This window comes from Pan paniscus, chromosome 1 (assembly GCF_029289425.2).
Source record: "Pan paniscus chromosome 1, NHGRI_mPanPan1-v2.0_pri, whole genome shotgun sequence".
Taxonomy (NCBI): Eukaryota; Metazoa; Chordata; class Mammalia; order Primates; family Hominidae; genus Pan; species Pan paniscus.
The window spans coordinates 181,825,422-181,850,968 of NC_073249.2; the positions used below are offsets into that span (position 1 = coordinate 181,825,422).

At 41.4% G+C, this 25,547-nt stretch overlaps 1 protein-coding gene and 1 pseudogene across 3 annotated transcripts in view; one reads left to right on the plus strand and one right to left on the minus strand.

The window, feature by feature from the left end:
• The window catches only part of EIF2B3 (eukaryotic translation initiation factor 2B subunit gamma), a 135,855-nt gene that overhangs the window by 4,417 nt on the left and 105,891 nt on the right, over positions 1-25,547 (plus strand). For 2 of the 3 annotated variants that reach the window (XM_034963599.3, XM_034963618.2), the window contains exons 2-3: positions 795-951; positions 3,504-3,649. In XM_034963599.3, coding sequence (XP_034819490.1) covers positions 804-951; positions 3,504-3,649 — 294 coding nt within the window. In that variant the 5' untranslated portion in view covers positions 795-803. The remainder of the gene's footprint in view (positions 1-794; positions 952-3,503; positions 3,650-25,547) is intronic. The other variant, XM_034963624.2, reaches the window with a different exon arrangement.
• On the minus strand, positions 22,554-23,475 carry LOC100970646 (E3 ubiquitin-protein ligase CCNB1IP1-like; annotated as a pseudogene).

Below are 25,547 nucleotides of genomic sequence, written 5' to 3' on the forward strand. Positions count from 1 at the left end.
TTTTCTTTTTTCTCTCTTTTTTTTTTTTTGAGACAGGATGTCACTCTGTCACACAGGTTGGAGTGCAGTGGTCCAATCTCAATCTCGGCTCACTGCAACACCTGCCTCCCAGGCTCAAATGATCCTCCCACTTCAGCTTCCCAAGTAGCTGGAACCATAGGCACAAGCCACCACGCCTGGCTAATTTTTTGTATTTTTGGTAGAGATGGGGTCTCGCCATGTTGCCCAGGCTGGTCTTGAACTCCTGAGCTCATGTGATCCACACACCTCAGCCTCCCAAAGTGCTGGGATTACAGATATGAGCCACCTCACCCAGCCTAATATTTTCAAAGAATAAAAATTCACACATCAGAAGTCCACTTGGTAAACTCTTACTTCTTCAGAGTCAGCTCAAGCATCACTTCCTATAAAAACTTCTCTGTGTTTTCAATGAAAACTAGGTGTTCCTTTTATTGTATGCCCACTGTATCTTGGATATTTTTCTGCTGTGGCACTAATGACATATATTGTGATTTACTGAATTTGTCTTCTCCACTTAATTGTGAATAACTCAAGGGCAAGGCCCCTGCATTCCTATCCTCCCACTTTTACCAAGGATAGAACTGAGAATACATATTGGTAGACATAATGTTTATCTGCAGCTAAGCTTTTCTTACTGTGATTGCTAGAGTTAGGAATTATGCATTCGACATAGTGGGTATCAGTAACCTAAATAAAAATAGGCTAGTAGTGTGTGTGCTTTGATTTTTGTTACATTGGTTTTTTTCTGTTAATTGTTTTTTCTGTACTTGCAGTTTGTAAAAATGGAATTTCAAGCAGTAGTGATGGCAGTAGGTGGAGGATCTCGGATGACAGACCTAACTTCCAGCATTCCCAAACCTCTGCTTCCAGTTGGGAACAAACCTTTAATTTGGTACCCATTGAACCTGCTTGAGCGTGTTGGATTTGAAGGTGAGCTATGACAAAGTGAGCTGTGAACTCATAAAACTTTTAGGAGATTTGATCCCCATGATTTGTCAGCGTTATGAGAATGAGAGAGGGTGACTAGAACTCGTTGGCTGAAGACTGCCTTCTTTAAGGAATGTAGGAATACTCTATTGCTGTGTGAAAAAGGTTGAGAGGATAGCACTAAGTGTTGTTGTTATGGAGCTGATGTCCACAATGATCCAAGACGAACTCTGTAAGGATATCAGAAAGAGCAGATTGAGACTCTTAAATGCCTCATAGTCAGTACTTACTGAGAATCTATTATGTACCAGGTAATATTTGTATTATCTGATACGTAATATATATATGTTTTAAATTTTGTTTTGATGTAAGTACCAGGTTATATATTAAACACGGAGGTACAGAATTGAAAAGACAGCTCAGGCCCTGACTTCCAGAACTTTAAAGTCTAGTGATCCTCTCTACTTTTTGCTTGGGTAGCTAGGTAGATAGTTATGCCATTAAGTAGGAAAAGGAATAGGAGACAAGGAACAGGTTTTTTTTTTTGAGACAGAGTCTCACTCTGCCACCCAGACTGGAGTGCAGTGGCACGATCCTGGCTCACTACAACCTCCGCCAGGGTTCAACCTCTCCCGGGTTCAAGTGATTCTCCTGCCTCAGCTTCCTGTGTAGCTGGGACTACAGGCATTTGCCACCATGCCTGGCTAAGTTTTTGTATTTTTAGTAGAGACAGGGTTTCACCATGTTAGCTAGAATGGTCTCGATCTCAGGACCTCGTGATCTGCCCAGCTCGGCCTCCCAAAGTGCTGGGATTACAGGCATGAGCCACCATGCCTGGCCAGGAAAAGGTTTTAATGAATTTTATTTTCATTAAAATAATGAGTTCAGCTTTGGTCACATTGAGTTTGAGGTGTCCTATATTTAGATGTAATAAATCAGGGTGCCAAAGCCTGAGGCCCAGTCTTGTGATCCAGTGTTCATTCCATTATTAGAGTTGCCTCCAATAGGAAGGGTGGTAGCTTAATAGCTCTCTCTTTGTATTGAATGAAGATTTAAAATGTTGGAGTCTCACCCTGTCGCCCAGGCTGGAGTACAGTGGTGTGATCTCAGCTCACTGCAACCTCCACCTCCCAGGTTTAAGCAATTCTCCTGCTTCAGTCTCCCGAGTACCTGGGACTACAGGCGTGTACCACCACTCCCGGCTAATTTTTTTGTATTTTTAATAGAGACAGGGTTTCGCCATGTTGTCCAGGCTGGTCTTGAACTTCTGACCTCAAGTGATCTGCCTGTCTCGGCCTTCCAAAGTGTTGGAATTACAGGTGTGAGCCACTACGCATGGCCCCCTTTGGTTTTTTTGTTTTTTAGAGACAGAGTCTTGCTCTGTCGTCCAAGGCTGGAGTACAGTGGCATGATTTCAGCTCATTGCAACCTCTGCCTCCTGGGCTCAAACAATCCTCCCATCTTAGCCTCCTGAGTAGCTGCAACTACATGCACGCCACCACACCTGGATAATTTTTCTTTCCTTCTTTTTTTTTTTTTTTTTGGCAGAGACAGGGTTTCGCCACGTTACCCAGGCTGGTCTTGAGTTCCTGGGCTGAAGTTATCTGCCTGCCTTGGCTTCCCAGAGTGTTTTTTGTATTTCTTCCCATTTGTATTTTTGATGAATGTTCTTCTGAATTCTTCATATCAAGGAAAAGTGGCATATAATATATTAAAGTGTGGGCACCATTCATATAGACCTGAGGTTTTTTTTTGTTTGTTTGTTTGTTTGTTTTGAGACAGACTCACTCTGTTACCCAGGCTGGAGTGCAGTGGGGTGATCTTGGCCCACTGCAACCTCCACCTCCCAGACTCAAGCAATCCTCCCACCTAAACCTCTGGTTTTTTGGAGTTTTTTTTATAGAGACAAGGTTTTGCCATGTTGCCCAGGCTGGTCTTGAACTCCAGGGCTCAAGTGATCCGCCTGCCTCGGCCTCCCAAAGTGCTGGGATTTACAGGCATGAGCCACTGCGCCCAGCCAGCATGTCTTTTAATCCAAGATTCCTCATTTGTAAGATGAGATTGTTCTAAGAATTAATTGGGGGGAGGCCAGATGCAGTGGTTCACGTCTGTAATCACAACACTTGGGGAGGCCAAGGCTGGCGGATCCTTTGAGCCCAGGAGTTGGAGACCAGCCTGGGCAACAGAGCGAAACCTCATCTCTACAGAAAATACAAAAATTAGCCAAGCATGGTGGCACATGCCTGTAGTCTCAGCTACTTGGGAGGCTGAGGTGGGAGGATTGCCTGATCTTGGGAGGTTGAGGCTGCTGTGAACTGCGACAGTGCCACTGCACTCCAGCCTGAGTGGCAGAGTGAGACCCTGTCTGTAAAAAAAAAAAAAAAAAAAAAAAAAGAATTTATTGGGGGAATGCAGGTAAAATATATTGAAAAGGCACAATAATATTAGCAGTTGTTATTACACCTAGAAATAGACCAAATCTAATTGAAATAGTGGAACCACTGTCTATATGAGTAAGTTTTTGTTTTTCTTTCTTTTTTTCTTTTGTCCTATAGAAGTCATTGTGGTTACAACCAGGGATGTTCAAAAGGCTCTATGTGCAGAATTCAAGATGAAAATGAAGCCAGATATTGTGTGTATTCCTGATGATGCTGACATGGGAACTGCAGATTCTTTGCGCTACATATATCCAAAACTTAAGGTGAAAAGCAATTTTTTGACTCTTCTTGTTTATTGAAGATAGATGATATCTTATGTTTTCCCAGTGCATTATAGTCTTTTTTTTGAGACAGAGCCTCGCTCTGTCACCTAGGCTGGAGTGCAGTAGTGTGATCTCAATTCACTGCAACCTCCACCTCCCGAGTTCAAGCAATTCTCCTGCCTCAGCCTCCCAAGTAGCTGGGATTACAGGCATACGCCACCGTGCCTGGCTAATTTTGTATTTTTAGTATAGATGGGATGGATGTTGGCCAGGCTAGTCTTGAACTCCTGACCTCAGGTGATCCACACTCCTCGGCCTTCCAAAGTGCTGGGATTACAGGCGTGAGCCATCACGCCTGGCCCCCAGTGCATTATAGTTTACAAAACTTTATTTCTAATATATTTTTACATCACATACTTTGTTACCCATGTACTCTTCAGTTGCTCTTTGATTTGGTTACTAGTAAAGATTTAGACATTAATTTGTCATAGTCACTGGTTTCCAATGTTTTTGAGTAATAGCACATTTTTATTAAAAAAGAAAAAAAAGACATACTCTAGGCCAGGCACAGTGGCTTATGCCTGTAATCCCTTTGGGAGGCCGAGGCAGGTGGATCACTTGAGGTCAGGAGTTTGAGACCAGCCTGGTCAACGTGGTAAGACCCTGTCTCTACTAAAAAGACAAAAATTAGCTGGGCATGGTGGTGCACATCTGTAATCCTAGCTACTGGGGAGGCTGAGGCAGGAGAATCGCTTGAACCCAGGAGGTGGAGGTTGCAGTGAGCCGAGATCATGCCACTGCACTCCAGCCTGGGCAACAGAGTGAGATCCCATCTCAAAAAAAAAAAAAAGATATACTCTAAATGTACTTCAAAAGATTCCATTCATATGAAGTTCATGAACAAGCAATGTTAATGTATAAATCAGAGGAGCAGTTGACTCTGCAGGTGAGGATTGACTAGAAAGAAGCACAAAGGAACGTTCAAAAATTCATAGACCTCCCATGTAATATTTGAACTTTTAGTTAACCTTTGGTTAAGAAACTAAGGAGCACATAGATATGAGAACATAGTCTCCCCGATGGTTTGTGGCCCATGAGCTGAGAAAGATCCACTGTAGATTGTTCTAAAATTGTTTTTCTTTGGAAAAAATTCAATCGTTGTGATGTTGCCATATTACTTGAAATGGGAGACAAACTTTCTTCTGTTATTTCTGGTGATTAAACGGATGTGTTATTTTCAACCGACTTTTGTACTATAAAACAAAAAATTAATGCAAATATGTACATGGCTTTCCTACCCCTTTTATTGAGGAATAATTTATACACAGTAAAATGCACAGATACTAAATATACACCTAGATTACCATTATCCAAATCTAGAACAATTCCATCACCCCTGAAAGTTCCTTTGTGCTTCTTTCTAGTAAGTCTCCGATCTTCTGAGTCAACCACTCTTCTGTTTCTATCACTACGTATTAATTTTATTTGCTTATAAACTTCATATAAATGGAAACATACAATTTTGTTCTGGCTTCTTTTGTTCAACATATTTTTCAGATTCATTCATGTTATTGAAAGTATAACTAATCTGTTCCTTTTCATGCTGAGTAGTATTCCATTGAATGAATATACTACTATTTATTTATCTATCCTCCTATTGACAGTTATTTGGGTTGTTTCTAATTTTTGGCTATCATGCATACAGCTATTATGAGCATTGTTCTGCAGGTCTTTTTGTGAAAATATTCTATAGGCTGTAAGGTTTACTTTATTGGAAACTAGCAGTTTTCTAAAGTGATTGTACCATTTTATACTTTCATCAACAGTTTGTAAGAGTTGCGTTTGCTTCACGTCTTCATCAACACTTGGTGTTATCAGTCTTTTTAATTTTAACCATTCTAGTAGGTATGTATGTAGTGGTATCTCATTGTGGTTTTAATTTACATTTCCCTGATGGTAATGATGCTGAACACCTTTTCATGTGTTTATTGGCCATTTATATATGTTCATGAAGTGTCTGTTCAAAGCATTTGTCTATTTTTTAATTGAGTTGTTTGCCTTTCCATTATTGATTATAGGAATTCTTAATATAGTCCAGATGCAAGTCTTTTGTGAGATATGTGTTGTGAATATTTTCCACCAGTCTGTGGCTTTTTATTTAATGGTGTCTCTTGAAGAAAAGTTTTTAATGATGATGAAATCCAAATTACTGATTTTTTCTTTTATGGTTATTGCTTTTTGTGTCCGGCCAAAGAAATCTCTGCCCATCTGACCTTTGTGTAGATGTTCTTCTATGGTTTTGTCTTTGTTTTGTATTCTTTTTGAGACAGAGTCTTGCTCTCTCACCCAGGCTGAGTGCAGTGGTGCAATCTCCACCTCCACTGCACCTCCTCACCGCACCACCTCACTGCAGCCTCCACCTCTCAGGTTCAACTGATTCTCGTGCCTCAGCCTCCTGAGTAGCTGGGATTACAGGTGTGTGCCACCACACCTGGCTAATTTTTGTAGTTTATAGAGACAGGGTTTCACCATGTTGGCCAGGCTGGTCTTGGGCTCCCAGGTTCAAGTGACCTACCCACCTTGGCCTCCCAAAGTGCTGGGATTACACACATGAGTGACCTCACCCAGCTCAGATTTGACATCTTAATATTGAATCTTTTGATCCTTGAACATGGTATATATAGTCATGTGCCACATAACGATTTTTGGTCAATGACTGGCCACATATGTGGTCCCATAAGATTGTAATACCGTATTTTTACTGTACCTTTTCTATGTTTAGATATGTTTAAATACACAAATACTTACCATTGTGTTACAATTACCTATGGTATATAATAACATACAGGTTTGTTGCCTAGGAGCAATAGGCTATACCATATAGCCTAGGTATGTAGTAGGCTATACTATCTAGGTTTGTGTAAGTACATTCTATGATGTTCACACAACGAAATCACCTAACAATGCATTTCTCAGAACATACCGGATTTCTCAGAACATATCACTGTCATTAAGTAACACATAATTGTGTATCTATTTATTTAAGTTTCGCTTAATTTCTCTCAACTGAATTTTGTAATTTTCAGTGATGATTTTTTTTTTCTTGAGACAGCCTTGCTCTGTCGTCCAGGCTGGAGTGCAGTGGTGTGATCAAGGCTCACTGCAGCCTCAACCTCCTGGGCTCAAGTGATCTCCACATCAGCCTCTCGAGTAGATGGGACTACAGGCACATGCTACCATGCACAGCTAATTTTTTAGATTTTTATTTTAGTAGAGATGTCTCACTGTGTTGCTCAGGCTAGTTTCAAACTCCAGGGCTCAAGCTGTCCTCCCACTTCGGTCTCCTAAAGTGCTGGGATAACAGGCATGAGCCACCACACCCAGCCCAATGTAGAAATTTTGAACATGTCTTGATAAATTTATTCCTAGGTAAATATTTTTAATGATATTGTAACTGGTATTTTTTCTATTTTCAATTGTTTATTGCTTGTATATAGAAATACAATTGATTTTTGTATTTTGGCATTATGCGCTGTGACCTTTTAAATTATAGATTCGTTTAGGACCTTATCATCATATTGCCTGCAAATAAAAACAGTATTATATCTTCCTTCTTAATCTTTATTCTTTTTAAAAATTAAATTACATTAATTTTATTTTTTGAGACAGTCTCACTCTGTCACCCAGGCTAGTGTGCAGTTGTGTGGTCACAGCTCACTGTAGCCCCAAACTCCTGGGCTCAAGCAGTCTTCCCACCTCAGGCTCCCAAGTAACTAAGTAACTAGGACTACAGGCATGTGCCACCATGCCCGGCTAATTTCTTTTTTTTTCTTTTTTTTTTTTTTAGACCAGGGTCTTACTTTGTTGTCCAGGCTGGAGTGCAGTGGCTCGATCACTGCTCACTGTAACCTCGACCTCCCCAGGCTCAGGTGATCCTCCTACCTAAGCCTCCCAAGTAGCTGAGACTACAGGCATGCACCACCACACCTGGACTTTTTTTATATAGAGAGAGAAAGGATCTCACTGTATTGCCCAGGCCTGGTCTGGAACTCCTGGACAGAAGTGATACCCCCAACCTTGCCCTCTCAAAATGCTGTGATTACAGGCATGAGCCACCATGCCCAGCTCTTTAAAAAAAAAAAAAAATTGTCTCATTGCCCTGGCCAGGACCTCCAGTACAATGTATATAGGCATTTCCATTCACTTTTGGCCTTCCTTCTACTTTTCTGTATTTTCTCTCAAGTGGATTTTGGGTGCTTCTGATTAGAGTGGGGGCTTCCAATACAATAATGTGGGGTGTGTTGCTTTCTGGAGTACCGCTGATTATTTGTTTAGAGAATATTTGGGGAATTCCATTAGGGTAATGAGAAGAAAATTTGGGTCAAGTGACAGTTCAGTGGTATTAAGCACATTTATAATGTTGTGCAACCATTACCACCCTCCATCTCTATAACCTTCATCTTGTGAAACTGAAACTCTATTACCATTAAATACTAACATCCCCCTCCTCCTAGCCCATGGCAGCTACCATTCTACTTCCTATTTCTATGATTTTGACTACCTCTAAGTACCTCATGTAAGTGGAATCATAGAGTATTTGCCTTTCTTTTTTTTTTGAGACAGAGTCTCACTCTATCACCCTGGCTGGGGTGCAGTGGCATGATCTCAGCTCACTGCAGCCTCTACCTCCCAGGTTCAAGCATGTCTTGTGCCTCAGCCTCCTGAGTAGCTGGAACTACAGGTGCATGCCCTACCTACTACACCTGGCTAGTTTTTGTATTTTTAGTAGAAATGGGGTTTCGCCATGTTGGCCAGGCTAGTCTCGAACGTCTGGCCTCAAGTGATCTGCCCACCTTGGCCTCCAGTATTTATTCTTTGTGATTGGCTTACTTAGCATAACATCCTCAAGGTTCATCCATATTGTAGCATACTGCAGAATTTACTTCCTTTTTAAGGCTGAGGAATATTCTATTTTATGGATATGCCACATTTTGCTTAGCCATTCATCCATCCACGGACACTTGGGTTGCCTCCACATTTTAGCTATTGTGAATAATGCAGCTGTGAATATGGATGTACAAATATTTCTTTGAGACCCTCTTTCAGTTCTTTTGGTTTATACTGAGAAATGTAGTTGCTGGATTATATGCTATTTCTGTGTTTAATTTTTTAATGAACTGCCATACTATTTTCCACAGTGGCTATACCATTTTACATTGCCACCAACAGTGTACAAGGGCTCCAACCTCTTTCTCTCTTTCTTTTCTTGTTTTGTTTTTGAGACAGGATTTCGTTCTGACATCCAGGTTGGAGTGCCATGGCGCAATCATGGCTCACTGCAGCATTGACCTCCCAGGGTCAAGCGATGCTCCTATCTCAGCCTCCTGAGTAGCTGGAACCATGGGCATATGTTGCCACACCCAGCTAACTTTTTATTTTTTGTTGAGATGAGGGTGTCTCACTATATTGCCCCCAAAATACAAAAATTAGCCACGCATGGTGACACACACCTGTAGTCTCAGGTACTCAGGAGGCTGAGGTTGAGGACTGCTTGTGCTCGAGAGGTGAAGGTTGCAGTGAGCTGAGATCGTACCACTGCACTCTAGCCTGGGCAACAGAGGGAGATTCTGTCTCAAAAAAATATATAAATAAATTAAAATAAGTGTGTGTGTGTGTGTATATATTTATTTATTATTATTTTTTAAAATGGAGTTTTGCTCTTGTTGCCCAGGCTGGAGTGCAATGGCGTGATCTCGGCTCACCGCAACCTCTGCCTCCCAGGTTCAAGCGATTCTCCTGCCTCACCTTCCTGAGTAGCTGGGATTACAGGCATGCGCCACCACACCCAGCTAATTTTGTGTTTTTAGTAGAGACAGGGTTTCTCCATGTTGGTCAGGCTGGTCTCAAACTCCCGATCTCAGGTGATCCACCCACCTTGGCCTCCCAAAGTGCTGGGATTACAGGCATGAGCCACCGTGCCCGGATATATATATATATGTGTGTGTGTGTATATATATGTGTGTGTGTGTGTATGTGTGTATATGTATGTGTGTGTGTGTGTGTGTGTGTGTATATATATATATATTTTTTTTTTTTAGAGACAGAGTCTCACTATGTTGCCCAGGCTGGTCTTGAACTCCTGGGCTCAAGTGATCCTCCACCTTGGCCTCCCAAAGTGCTGGGATTACAAGTGTGAGCCACCATGCCTAGCCTATGGTTCCAGTTTCTCCACATCCTTCCCAGTATTTATTTTCTGCTTATTTTTGTTTGTTTGTTTTTTTGTTTTTGAGAAGGAGTCTTGCTCTGTTGCCCAGGCTGGAGTGCAATGGTGCAATCTCGGCTTACTGCAACCTTTCCTCCCAGGTTCAAGCGATTCTCCTGCCTCAGCCTCCTGAGTAGCTGGAATTACAGGTGCATACCACCACGGCCAGCTAATTTTTGTATTTTTAGTATAGAGACGGGGTTTCACCATGTTGGCCAGGTTGGTCTCAAACTCCTGACCTCGTGATCCACCCACCTCAGCCTCCCAATGTGCTGGGATTACAGGCATGAGCCACCTCACCCAGCCTATTTTTTTCTTAATAGTAGTCATCCCAATAAGCATGAGTTAGTATCTTACTGTAGTTTTGATTTGCAAAGAGCTTGGGATTTTTGGTGGTCTTCTCAGAGCTGTATTAGCTACCATCTAAAAGTTTAGAATGGATGTGTAAACTTTCTTTGCTCTATAATCTCTGAATTTTAGAAAAGTTATTTTTGGCCCAGTAAGCTAGAGATCTTGAAAGTCCCAGGCAAATAAGTTCCTCTAATACTTGGAGGCTTGAGAAGTAATAGTGGCAACTGTTAGGAGAGAAGGCATGAGAAGGAAAGTAAAGTAACCTCCAAAGGGGCATTTTACTCTCCAAGTTACTGCCTTTTTGTATGACTTTGATTTTTTTTTTTTTTTTCTGGAGACGGAGTCTCGCTCTGTAGCCCAGGCTGGAGTGCGGGCTCACTGCAAGCTCTGCCTCCTGGGTTCACGCCATTCTTCTGCCTCAGCCTCCCGAGTAGCTGGGACTACAGGTGCCTGCCACCAAGCCCGGCTAATTTTTTTGTATTTTTAGTAGAGCCAGGGTTTCACCATGTTAGCCAGGATGGTCTCGATCTCCTACCTCGGGATCCGCCCGCCTCGGCCTCCCAAAGTGCTGGGATTACAGGCGTGAGCCACTGCGCCCGGCCATGACTTTGATCTTTTACTCCTTATTTTAGGGCTTCCCCTTGCACCTAAAATCAGAATCTTTACTAAGTCCTTCTGCAGTCTAATTTCTGTTCCTCCGTTACCCGTTCCCCCACATCATTTACACAGAATCTCTTACATATAATCCTACCTCTGAGCCATCTTCCAAGCTGTGACTTTGGCCAGCAAGTCTTTGCTATCTTTACTTGGTTTTTTCTTACTACAATAGCCCCTGAAATCCTGGCTTCATATCAGATTGCCTTCCAACCAGGAGTAGAAGGCAACAAGGCTAACTGTTGGAAGAACGTAAATAAATGCCCAAATAGCTGTTAGGAACTGAGCTAAGCCAAAATTCAGAATTAACTGATTAGAATTAACATAAACTTGTAGAAAGGGCAGTGGAAGTGCGTATAAACAGTTGAAGAAAGTGAGACAGCCTAAGAAGTAAGTTGTCAGTGTTTGCTAAGGGATGTCGGTTATCTCTCTAAAGGAGAAAGTTGCACTGAGCAGCTGTGCCATGCATGACACAGTGGCCCTTTAAGCCCATGTTTTTTCTTCCCGTGTGCCCACAAAAGAGCTCCTAAACATTAATAGGCTCTTTTGGTCTGTTTCCAATAAGATTTTAGGTAAGATAAGAACATTCCCTAAAAGTTTGAGGTTTATTGGCTTTTGGTTTTATCTTTACCCACTTCCTCCAGATTGAGTTTCCCAGCTATTATTGTGAGGTCTTCGTGTTTGACTTCTGTTCTCAGACAAAGGCCAGAGTAGTACATTCACTTTATTTGGCTTTTTTTTGTTGAAACAATTTTTAACTTATAATCTTTTTCCTTTACCTTATATTTGCTAAATGTATATGTGGAAACCTCCATCACATGTGCTTATAGGATATTGAAGTTGGATACCATATTTGCTAAGTTATGTTTTTTCACTTAAAGGACACATATTTCATTTGGTTTTATACTTTCTGGCACCATTTTCTACTTCATTTTGCTTTGTCTAACCCCACAATTTTACTGATTTACTGGTTCTCACTTTTTATTTCAGCTACCCAAACCTCTTTCCCTGACTTATCAAGAGAGATTATTGGTTCATTCATTCTCCCAGGCCCTGGGTGAGTGAGCTCCACTCTTACAACTGACGTTGATAACATGAATGCTCTTAGATTTCATATTTTCTCCATAATAATGTTTCATATTTGTTGATAAATCATTCATTCTTATCTATGTCTAAACTCATTCATTTAGTAAATATTCAGAGTCAACTAATAATAATAATGATAATTGCCATTGTTAAACATAAGTTGTAGACCAGACATAGTTAATATTTTAACTTCTTATATGGAAATTTTAAAACTTGTACAAAAGTAATCAACATTACCCATTTATCTGTCACCCAGCATCAACAGTTAACAACCTATAGCAAATCTTATTTTATCTATATTTTACCCAACTTGCTTTCTCCCATGTTCTTTTGAAGCAAATCTTAGACGTATAATTTTATCTGTAAATATTTTAGAATATATTATAAAAATAAGGGCACTTTTTAGAAATACCACTATCACTTCTAAAAAACAGTAAAAAACCAAATCAATAATAATTATTTGGTATCATTAAGTATCTAATCAGTGTTTGAGTTTTCAGTTGCCTCATAAATATAATTTCAGCATGTTTTTTCAAATGTGTTTATTTAACTTAGGAAGTGAATAAGGATTACACATTACAATTGGTTGAAATGTCTTTTAAGTCTCTTGATATATAGGTTTTCCCTCCATTTCTTTTTTTTCCCCCTTGTAATTTAATTGTTGAAGAAACTAGGTTTTTGTTGATTTAATGAGTGTTTCTCTGTATGTGTAGTCTGTAAATTAGTAGTTGAACTTGAGGCTTGATTAGGTTTAGGTTTGAATTTTTGGCAAGGCAGTGGTGTGTTCTTCCATCTGAAGGTACATGATTATCTGGTTGTCTTTCATTTTGTGATGTTAGCAGCCGTTGATGATCACTGCACACGAGTCCCCATTCCTTGTGTCTCCAGTCATTTGTCTGAAGCTTATTTCTAATAGATTCCTAAAGGAGGGCGCATATAATGTTCAACAAGTAATCTGCCACCGTTATGTTTCAAAGCCAATTTATTTGGATATAGAATCCGTGACTGACATGTTTTCCTTGAGTATATTAAATGTATCTTTTTTTTTTTTTTGAGATGGAGTTTTGCTCTTGTCACCTAGGCTGGAGTGCATGGCGCAATCTCAACTCACTGCAACCTCCGCCTCCCAGGTTTAAGCAATTCTCCTGCCTCAGCCTTCCAAGTAGCTGGGATTACAGGCACGTGCCACCATGCCTGGCTAATTTTTGTATTTTTAGTAGAGACGGGGCTTCACCATGTTGGCCAGGCTGGTCTCGAACTCCTGACCTCATGATCCGCCCGCCTCGGCCTCCCAAAGTGTTAGGATTACAGGCGTGAGCCACTGCACCGGCCTAAATGTATTCTTTCATTATCTTTTGACATACAGCGTTGTTGTCAAAACAGTCCAGATAAAATCTGTTTTTCTTTCCCTTATGAGTGACTTGGTCCTTTTGTCTGGATTCCCAAAGGAGTTTTTATTTTTCTTTAATATCTTGTGGTTTTTCTATATAATGTATCTTATTGATTGTTCTGAATCATGTTTTTTAGATATGTAGTAAGTTCTTTTCATGTGAAGTTTCAGTCTTTTTTTTTTTTTTTCCTTTTTTTAAGAGGCAGGGTCTCACTCTGTCGCCCAGGCTGGAGTGTTGCCGAACGTGACTCACTTCAGCCCTGACCTCCTGGGCTCAAGCCATCCTCCCATCACGGCCTTCTGAGTGACTGGGACTATAGGAACATGCCACCACACCCAGCTAATTTATTTTTCTTTTTTGCAGAGACAGGGTTTTGCCTTGTTACCTAGGCTGGTCTCACACTCCTGGACTCAAATGATCTGCCTGCCTCAGCTTCCCAAAGTGATGGGATTTACAGGCAAGAGTCACTGCACCAGGCCTTTTCTTTTATATTTTTATTTTTATTTATTTATTTTCAAAATGGAGTCTCACTCTGTCGCCCAGGCTGGAGTGCAGTGGCACAATCTCGGCTCACTGCAACCTCCACCTCCCAGGTTCAAGCGATTCTCCTGTCTCAGCCCCCTGAGTAGCTGGGATTATAGGCATGTGCCACCCCGCCTGACTAATTTTTGTACTTTTAGTGGAGACAGGGTTTCACCCTGTTGGCCAGGCTGGTCTCGAACTCCTGACCTCTTGATTTGCCCGCCTCGGCCTCCCAAAGTGCTGGGATTACAGGCGTGACACCGTGCCTGGCCTTTTTCTTTTTTTTTTTTGAAGACAGCATCTCACTCTGTCGCCAGACGGGAGTGCAATGGCACAGTCTTGGCTCACTGCAACCTCTGCCTCCCGGGTTCAAGCAATTCTCCTGCCTCAGCCTCCCCAGTAGCTGGGACTACAGGCATGTGCCACCACACCAGCTAATTTTTTATATTTTTAGTAGAGACAGGGTTTCACCGTGTTAGCCAGGATGGTCTCAAACTCCTGACCTCGTGATCCGCCTGCCTCGGCATCCCAAAGTGCTGGGATTACAGGCATGAGCCACCACGCCTGGCCTTTTTTTTTTTTTGAGACAGAGTCTCGCTCTGTTGCCCACACTGGAGTGCAGTGGTGTGATCTCGGCTCTTCGCATCCTCTGCCTCCCAGGTTCAAGTGATTCCTCTGCCTCAGCCCCTCAAGTAGCTGGGACTACAGGTGTGAGCCACCATGCCTGGCTAATTTTTGTATTTTTATTAGAGATGGGGTTTCACCATATTGGCCAGGCTGATCTCGAACTCTTGACCTCAAGTGATCCGCCTGCCTCAGCCTACCAAAGTGCTGGGATTACAAGCGTGAGCCACCACGCCCAGCCACATTTATCATTTTCTTACTTTAGCTTATTTTGAAATATGAGGCTATGGAAGGCCAGGCATGGTGTCTCACACCTGTAATCCCAGCACCTTGGGAGGCCGAGGCAGGCAGATCACGAGGTCAAGAGATCGAGACCATCCTGGCCAACATGGTGAAACCCCATCTCTACTAAAAATATAAAAATTAGCTGGCCATAGTGGCGTGCGCTCGTAGTCCCAGCTATTCGGGAGGCAGGAGAATCGCCTGAACCTGGGACACGGAGGTTGCGGTGAGCTGAGGTCGCGCCATTGCACTCCAGCCTGGCGACAGAGTGAGACTCCGTCTCAAAAAAACAGAAATATTAGGCTATGGATTTCATCTGTTTGTGGGCATGTCTTTCTTATATGTGCTTTCATTATAGGAATGTTATTTTAATCTTTATTATCTTTTTTGATAATAACTTTGTATGGGATTTGACTGTAATTGTTTTCTGTTTCTAATTTTTATCTGAAGTTGGTCTTTCTACATTTTCAGAAGAGAAGGGTGAGTCAGAATTGCTTTTTTAGCTTCACAGCTCTAGAGCCCCCTCTTTTAAGATCTTCCTCCGCTGTTCCTTTATCTCCGTTTTATCTGTCTTTTCTGGTTCCTGTGCTCTTGGATTGTCTTTGTCCTGCTTAATTTGGATTCTACTCCTGGAAATTTCTATTTAGTGCCAGGCTTCTTCTTCTTCTTTTTTTTTTTTTTTTTTTTTGAGACAGAGTCTCACTCTGTCGCCCAGGCTGGAGTGCAGTGGCATAATCTCGGCTCACTGCAAGCTCCGCCCCCCAGGTTCACGCCATTCTCCTGTCTCAGCCTTCCAAGTAGCTGGGACTACAGGCACCCGCCACCACGCCTGGCCAATTTTTTGTATTTTTAGTAGAGACAGGGTTTCACCATGTTAGCCAGGATGGTCTCGATCTCTTGACCTTGTGATCCTCCCTCCTCAGCCTCCCGAAGTGCTGGGATTACAGGCCTGAGCCACTGCGCCCAGCCTTCATTTTTAAAGACAGTGTTGGTTTGTTAGTTTTGAGAGTTCATAGGGCTAAGACTGCTCTAGCCTTTTCATATCTTACTGTGAATAGATAAGGGGACTGAGTCTTCAGAGTTTAATGGAAGAGTTAGTGATTGAACCGGTTCTCTTACTTGAGAGCCTATGCTCTTAACTACGCTTTACAGTCTAGGAGAGAAGTAAGAATATGGTATACACTTTTGGCCAGGCATGGTGGCTCACACCTGTAATCCCAGCACTTTGGGAGGCTGAGGCGGGTGGATCGCTTGAGGTCAGGTGTTCCAGACCAGCCTGGCCAACATGGAGAAGCCTTGTCTCTACTAAAAATACAAAAATTAGCTGGGCATAGTAGTGTGCACCTGTAGTCCCAGCTACTCAGGAGGCCGAGGCATGAAGATTGCTTGAACCCGGGAGGCAGAGGTTGCAGTAAGCTGAGATCATGCCACTGCACTCCAGCCTGGGCCACAGAGTGAGACTCCATCTCAAAAAAAAAAAAAAAAAAAAAAAAAAAAAAAAGATGCATTTGTGCATCTCAGATACCCAGGCTTTTTTGACTATTGTATTGCCTCCAAAAGCATTAGTACTTTAGTACTAATTAGTACTTTTAGTACATTAGTAGTATTAGTTGCCTCCACTAAGCATTAGTAGTCTTTATAATCTACTCTAACTCTAGACTTTTGGCTTTAGAACACGTTTAGTTCTAAACCTGTTCTAAAGATTCTACCAGGTTTACTTGGTCTGCTATTTTCAAAATTTCTTTTTTTGAGTGGTGTTCTTTTCTGTGGTGTTCAGATATGTAGAATTTTATATGTAGATTAGATAGTTGTATGTATGTATAGAACTCTTTTAAAGTGTACAATTCAGTGGTTCTTAATATGTATAAACTCTTAATTAGTTTTGTGTAAAACATACTTAGAAATGAGCAAATCTCCTAACAAGACTCATGTAGTATCCTTGTCTTGCAGGTGTGCAGCTATTGCTTGTTGATCTCTTTCTCTAAGTGGAGGGAATTCCAGGCTTATAGGAGAAATTTTTGTCCTATGTCTAGAGCCATGTGAACAAGAAGTGTTGTTAAGTAAAGGTGCGGTCTGTGAGCTGCACATAAAGCAAAGCTGGCTGACTCCTTGGACATGGATCCTGACCCATATTAGAGCTGTTGCTCTAACTATCTGGGGTAATCAGCCATTGGTGCTGTTTTTGTGTGCTTTAGAAACAGACTGCGATTATTCCTAAGTGTTTCGAGAACAAGTTAGTGAGGTATATTTTAGAGGCTTCAAGCAGACTAAATCCGTAATAGAGTTCTGTAGCCTATGTTTAAAGTATTTGTTTTATATTGCCGGTCTCATTGCTTCTTTTAATTTAGAAATTCCAGAGTTGATAATTCTCTATTTAATCTAGACAGGAATCTTTGGCTTCAAGCAAGCCTCATTTACCCTGTGCCTCAGTTTCACAACCAAGAAAGTAGGGATAATAATACCAACACACTAGTCGTTAGAGGTATAGTTCCTTAAGTCCTTTGATGTAGAGAAAGGACTATTGTTATGTCTTATGAAACAGCTAACATGTTACAACAAAGAACAAACTATGCCAATGAAATCCCCATGCTGGAGACAGCTTATTAGAAAGACTGAGCATATGTACTATTTTCAGATGTTCAAAAAGCTAAATGCAAGTTATTTTCAGTTGAGTGTTTGATGTCTTTTATCAAATTACAAATCTCTGTCATTCTTTCCTGGAACCTTTCATTTTTCCCAGAGATTTTTATTTGTCAGATTTCTATCATCTTGAAAAGAGTAAATACAGTTGGTCAAGGGAAGATCTGAGAACTTGGTCCCAACTTGCTTAAAGACTTTATTAAGTGGCAACGTTCCTTAAGACTGCTTTGGTGGGCCGTGGTTGCTTATGACAGCCTCAGTGTAATCCTGATGATGCCTTCCTGGAGTCTACTGGCGGCGTAGTGAAAAGCCCAACATTACTGGCAGAAACGAGTTGGATGTAAAAATTTTGGAGTCTTTTTTTTTTTTTTTGGCCAAGAAATCTCAATGGAGCTTTTCTTTTGATACTAACCTATTTTGATACTAACCTAGTATATGTATCTACAACATTGAAATGTTTTCACCTTACTTTTTCAGACTGTTACTTTTTGGAACTCTGATCTGTGGGATAGGACTTCTGTAGCCCTGTACTTAATTTGACAGCCAAAAAACTTGCAAGCCCTGTGTTTGAGTCTGATTCTTTTAAGTCATTTTCCTTCCTTAGGACCCTGTCAGGGGATGAAGGGCTATAGGGTAGAGGGAAAAGTTACTAGCTAGCAACTGTGATAACACAGACTGTCATCACAAACTTACTGCATCATTGGATAATAAGCAGCCCGCATGACTTTGATTTTTGGAAACTCTTAGTAGGGCCACTTATTCTACTCTGAATCATGAAGTAACATTACAGCCCGAGTAGTGGAAAGGTGCAGTACAATTTATGGGAAGTCAGTAAGCATTCTGTCACCATGACCAGAGAGTTCATTTGAAGTAGCCTCTAGCTACTTAGGCTCTTAACTTAGGCATCATCTGTGCCAACAAGACTTCCCTGGTTGGCCAGGCACAGTGGCTCATGCCTGTAATCCCAGCACTTTGGGAGGCTGAGGTGGGTGAATTGCTTGAGCCCAGGAGTTTGAGACTAGCCTGGACAACGTGGCAAAACCCTGTCTCTACAAAAAATGTAACAATTAGCCAGGTGTGATGGCATGTGCCTGTAGTCCCAGCTACTCAGGAGGCTGAGGTGGGAGGATCACCTGAGCCTGGGAGACAGAGGTTGCAGTGAGCTGAGATCAGCCACTGCACTTCAGCCCGAGCAACAGAGTGAGACCCTGTCAAAAAAAAAAAAAAAGATTTCCTCCCTGGTTTTCTGGGTTTTTTTTTTTGTTTTTGTTTTTGTTTTTTGAGTCCAGATCTCACTCTTGCCCAGGCTGGAGTACAGTGGCATGATCTCAGCTCACTGCAACCTCAGCTTCCTGGGATCAGGTGATCCTCTCACCTCAGCCTCCCCAGTAACTGGGACTACAAGTGTGTACCACCATGCCCATCTAATTTTTTGAAGAGATGGGGTTTTGCCATGGTGCCCAGGCTCGAACTCCTGGGCTCAAGCAGTCTGCTCACCTCCCAAAATGTTGGGATTACAGGCATGAGCCACTGCGCCCAGCTGTCTGGTCTTTTAAGACTGAATCTGGTGTCATTTTTCTGTATTTACACAGGGATTAGAAGACATCTGTCATATTGTTGCTATACTGTGAGGCAAGAACTATATCTGGGCCTGGCACAAAGAGTTTGTCCAATATTATTTGTTGAATGAATGAATGACAGCCGGAAGCAAGTTATTTGTAAACATTTAAAATAAGTTCCTTAAGTTCCTTACTCCCTTAATATAGACACACATGTTTAGGTCAGGTACAGTGGCTCACACCTGTAATCCCAGCACTTTGGGAGGCCAAGGCAGGAGGATCACTTGAGCCCAGGAGTTTGAGGCCAACCTGGGCAAGCTGGTGAGACTCCCTCATCGCTACACAAATTTTTTTAGATTAGCCAGGTACAGTGGTGTGCACCAGTAGTCACAGCTACTTGGGAAGCTGAAGAGGGAGGATCCCCTGAGCCCAAGAATTTTAGGCAACAGTGCTGTGATCGCGCCACTGCTCCCCAACCTGGCCAATAAAGTGAGAAACTCATCTCTAAAAAATAAATAGATACATGTTTATGTGAACCCAAGGATGAATTTCAGTGACTGTAGATTAGAAGAACTGATTATAGCATTGGCTGCTTGTGTTCACTTTATTTGCATCTGTGAGTTTCCAACAAGCCCTAAGTTTACTGACATGGCTGGTCCTCTACCCCAAGAATGTTCTCCCAGAGGAAGGATGATGATGATGATGATGATGATGATGATGATGATGATGATGATGATTGAGACGGAGTTTCGCTCTTGTCACCCAGGCTGGAGTGCAGTGGCGCAGTCTCAGCTCACTGCAACCTCTGCCTCCCAGGTTCAAGTGATTCTCCTGTCTCAGCCTCCTGAGTAGCTGCGATTATGGGTGCATGCCACTACACCCAGTTACTTTTTGTGTTTTTAGTAGAGACAAGATTTCATCATGTTGCCCAGGCTGGTCTTGAACTCCTGACCTCAGGTGATCCACCCGCCTTGGCCTCCCAAAGTGCTGGGATTACAGGTGTGAGCCACTGTGCCTGGCAGGATTATTTTATTTTTTGTGATAAGGTAGGGTGATGTGGTGAAAAGAACACAGGCTTTCATAAGAGAGGTAGACCTAGATAGACAATTCTTGTTCTGTCATTCACTAGCTATGTGACCTTGGAAGTTATGAGTCCCTTCCAAACTTGCATTTGATTCATCTATAAAATATTAATATTTTTAGCTTATTCAACAAATATGTGTTGAATACTTAGTATATATCCTATTCAGAGATGCTATAAATATAGTGGTAATCCAGATAAAAAAGATACCTGTCCTCTTAGATCTACTCTATAAGGAGAGAGAAATAAGGCAATCCTCCCACTTCAGCTCCAAGTAGCTGGGAATACAGGCACACACCACCACACCTGCCTAATTTAAAAAATTATTTTTGTAGAGATGAGGTCTTGCTATGTTACCCAGGCTGGTCTCAAACTTCTGGGCTCAAGCAGTCCTCCTGCCTCTGCCTCCTAAAGTGCTAGGATTACAGGTGTGATGAGCCAATGCACCCAGCCCTGTTTTTCACTTGACAGTATATCCTGGAAATCACTCCATTTCAGTTAATGGAGACTTTTTTTTTTTTTTTTTTTTTTTTGAGACAGGGTCTCACTCTGTTGCCCGGGTTGGAGTGCAGTGGCATGATCATGGCTCACTGCAGCCTCGTCTTCCTGGGCTCAAGCCTGTAGCTGGGACTAGAGGTACTCACCACCACTCCCAGCTGATCTTTTTTTTATTTTTTGTAGAAAGGGGGTCTTGCTTTGTTGTCCAGGCTGCTCTTGAAGTCCTGGCCTCAAGCAATCCTCCTGCCTCAGCCTCCCAGACTGCTGGGATGACAAGTGTAAGAAACTGCTTGACCAGATTTTTTTTTTAACAGCTACATAGTACCTCATTGTATATATATATTTTAAAATCTTTTAAATTATTTTAATACAGTCTCTTGAGATCAGTAACACATTGGTAAACTTTCTGCAGAAGTATATTCCTGAATAAGTAAACCAAAGGCAACAGTTGACAAAAAGGTAAGGAAAGAAGTAGCTTTATTTTAAAATACAGTCGTCCTTTGGTATCTTTGGGGTATTGGTTCCAGGAACCCTCACAGATACCAAAATCCTTGGATGCTCATGTCGCTTTTATAAAATGGCATGGTATTTGGATATAACCTACAAGTTCTCCCAAATACTTTAAATCACCTCTAAATTATTTATAATATCTACAGTGTAAATGCTATCCAAATAGTTGTTATCCAGTATTGGTTTTTTGTCTTTTTTTTTTGAGACGGAGTCTCGCTGTGTTGCCCAGGCTGGAGTGCAGTGGCGCGATCTCGGCTCACTGCAAGCTCCGCCCCCGGGTTCACGCCATTCTCCTGCCTCAGCCTCCGGAGTAGCTGGGACTACAGGCGCCCGCCACCTTGCCTGGCTAATTTTTTGTATCTTTAGTAGAGACGGGGTTTCACCGTGTTAGCCAGGATGGTCTCGATCTCCTGACCTCATGATCCGCCTGCCTCGGCCTCCCAAAGTGCTGGGATTACAGATGTGAGCCACCACGCCCGGCCCAGTATTGGTTTTTAAACAGTATTAGTTTTTAATTTGTATTTTTTATTGTTATATTATTATTTTTATTTTTTCTCGAATATTTTTGATATATGGTTGGCTGAATCTGCAGATGCAGTACCTGCAGATACAGAGGGCCAACTGTAAATGTCAACAAAGTCAACTTTAAAAAATAACTTTATCAATGTGAGTTATTTTTAAATACATATAGGGACTGAACATACATGCATCAAATTGTACTCTCATTCACTGACATAAGCACACCTCCAAACAAGTTAATATGAAGGTAAATACATAAATATATACAAATAAATACACATACCCAAATAACAAGCCACATATCACCCACCATTTTCCAATTTTCACATAAACATACTGGCAAATACAGCAAAATATCAGTGTAAATTAACACACTTACATATACAGATATGCATAAATACTAGAATTCAAAGTGACGTGCAGCATATAACACAGGTACTTAAGGCATAAACAACACAGCTCAGTCAGAAACAGCCCAGAGTTGAAACAAATACTATTGTGACCTTCTCACTAGGGATGAAGATTCAGCAGTTCACAATGAAATTGAGATTAATAAAATGCTCATGCTTTAATTAATAGGATCAGAGAAACCAGACTCTAAACCATTCCCCATTGCCAATGAGTTTGTTATGTTGATAATTTGATGACAACTTCAGAGACTTAAAAGCACAGGGAGGCTGGGGAGTCCTATCTAGATAAAAGATTTGCTAAATGAAATTACTAAAGGTGAACCTGGAAACATTCTGTAAAGTTAGCTAAATTATCTTTAGGTTTTTTAGAAATAGGGTCTCACTCTGTTGCCCAGGCTGGAGTGCAGTGGCATGATCTTAGATCACTACAGTGTCATACTCCTGGGCTCAAGTGATCCTCCCAGCCTCAGTCTCCTAAGTAGCTGGGATCACAGGTGTGTGACACCATGCCTGGCTCAAATTCTTTTTACTTTGAAGGCCCTGCTAGAAATTACTGCTGCTCTAATTCACCACTCAGAGAGGAGAGGCAAAACTAAATAAGCTGTTGCTGGTTTCAGGTGCTGTGGAAGAACCCACAAAAAGGTCTGAACTGAAAATCTCCATCTCCATCACCCTGATTTAAACAGGTGTACTATCCAAAGGAAACTTGGAGTTGTTATTCCTAATGGGAAGCCAAAAACACCAGACTGTGCAATCGTAGATGGTTCAAGGGTGCCTTCATGGTTAGCAATAAGGATGTTACGTAGCCTAAGGCTATCATAGAGGCCTTGGAGCTTTTGATGCTGAAGATGGCGTTCCATAAGTTTCTCAGATGTCACTGAACTTTTTCTTGTATTCTTCTAGCACTTTCTTCATGGAGGTGACTTCCCCTTTCATAGAGGTCAATTCTACATCCTCGCTTTGTATTTGCTGAGTATATATTTTCTCCGTCTGTTTCAGATGGCCCTCAGCCTTGATGAAATTGTGTTCTTGATAGAGATGTTCCTGATGTACCTGATATGTCCAGAAGGCCACTGCTCAGGAGCTAACGTCCAACACAATCTCTTGTCGCAGTCCTGCCAATACCATAGCTTTATATTTCTCTGATGGACTGAGTTCTGTGCGGACAATATCTAGCTTTCCAGAAAGGGTACTGTTTCAGGCAGCACAGATAGCTGGTGAGCGACTAAACTCACCACTGCCATGCTGATCACAGAATATGTGAGAGCAGGCAGTGACCCATGCATAGCCATACAGTTTGATGCGACACTTTTGATAATTACAAAGTAGCATGTCTTCACACAAAGACATAATAGGATAGTGAGGTCTCCAGAAGCTAAAGACAGCCCATAAAAGAAAAACGCAGTAATCATCCACTGTATATCCAGGATTTACAGCACCAAAGAGGTCCAGACTGGAACAGTGAGACTCCGATCTGGTTTCGGTCTCTTAAAATTTTACTTCTCTGGCATCACATGAATCCAGCTTCTATCTAGAAATCAAGTTGAACCACAGGATCTATCAATTACCTAGGATCATCTGTGTAATGAAGAGAACTTAAGGCAGCGTATCTTGATCAAAATTCAAGTACCAGGCTTTAGGTCCCATCAGCCTTTAACCCTTTTTATTGAGAATGTCCAAATCCAAGCCCATTTGATTTTCAGGGGGTCTGTAGATAGGCCAGTTCTGGACTGGCACACAGGGTGCTGAAGACCCAGGCCTTCCCTTCTCAGTGGATTTCATCTTCAACCGGCCCACCAAAATGGAAAGGAAAAAAAGTCATTGTACATATTTTACTCAACCAACTCCTATGGTTGGGTTTTTAGGTAGCTTCCAATATTTTGCTGCAATGAATAACTTTGCAATTAGTAGTGGTATTGTTGCATGATAAATTCTTACAAGTGGGATTACTGGGTCAAAGGATAAAACTGCATGTGTAGCTTTGTAAAAAATGACCAAATTTCCATCCAAAAGTGTTGTACTAGTTAGCATTCCTAGCAACAATATATGACAGTGTTTATTTCCACATGGACTCACCAGTCTAATTGGTGAGAAATGGTAGCTCAGAGTCATTTGAATTTTAATTTGCGTTTTTCTTTTTTTTTTGGAGACGGAGTCTTGCTCTGTCATCCAGGCTGAAATGCAATGGCGCAATCTCAGCTCACTGCAGCCTTCACCTCTCGGGTTCAAGTGATTATCCTGCCTCAGCCTCCAAAGTAGCTGGGATTACAGGCACATGCCACCACGCCCAGCTGATTTTTGTATTTTTAGTAGAGACCGGGTTTTGTCATGTTGGCCAGGCTGGTCTCGAACTCCTGAGCTCAAGTGATCTGCCTGCCTCTGCCTCCTAAAGTACTGGGATCACAGGTGTGAGCTGCATTTTTCTTATTATGAGTGAAGTTAAATATCTTTTTATATGTTTAAGGACCATTTAAAAATTGAATACATTATGATCTTTCTTTGTAAATTGTTCATGTACTTTATTTTTTCTCAATTTTAAAAGTACCTTCAGTTTTTGTTGTTTTCCTTCTTGAATTTTAGAAGTTCTGTAACTGTAGCAGTTTGATGTCTTTTGACTTTGTGGTGTTTGGGGGCATAGAAAACTTTTTGTTTTTGTTTTGATACAGGGTCTTTCCCTGTCGCCTAGGCTAGAGTGCCATGGCACGATCTCGCCTTACTGCAGCCTCCATCCCCTGAGCTCAGGTGATCTTCCTACCTCAGCCTCCTGAGTAGCTGGAAATACAGGCACACGTCACCATACCCGGCTAATTTTTTTTCTTTTTTGTGGAGACAGGGTCTTGATGTTGCCTAGGCTAGCTAGTCTCGAACTCATGAGCTCAAGTAATCCTCCCACCTTGGTCTCTCAAAATGCTGGGATTACAGGCATGAGCCACCACTCCCAGCCTTGTTTTTATATTTATGTAGTCAAATTTAACAATCTTTAATTCATCTGGATTTTGAATAACAATTAGAAAGTTTCTTCCCACATTTAGGTTATAGAGAAACCTACTTTTGTTTCCTTCTAGTACTTGTACAGTTTCACTTTTTTACATTTAGGTCTCTGATCCATTTGATGTTTGTCTTGTGTACAGTATGAACAGTGAATCTAATTTTATCCTTTTTCCAAATGCTTATTCAGTTTCCCATCACCATTTATTAAAATATTCATTTTGCCCTTGTTATTTAAGTTTCACGATTATCATATACTAAATTCCCAAGCTGAGTCAATTTATATACACACATATATACATATATGTATATATAGCCATAAGATCTTATTGATCATATTTTTAAATTTTCTATATCCATTTTTATTTTTTATCCGCTTCATCTATCTTTTACTAATAGTAGTGTGTTAAAGCTCCTTATTATTAGTGGTTTCTATTGATTTTTTTTAATACTTTAAGTTGCAGATTTGTTACATACGAATACATGTGCCATGGTGGTTTGCTGCACCCATCAGCCCACAT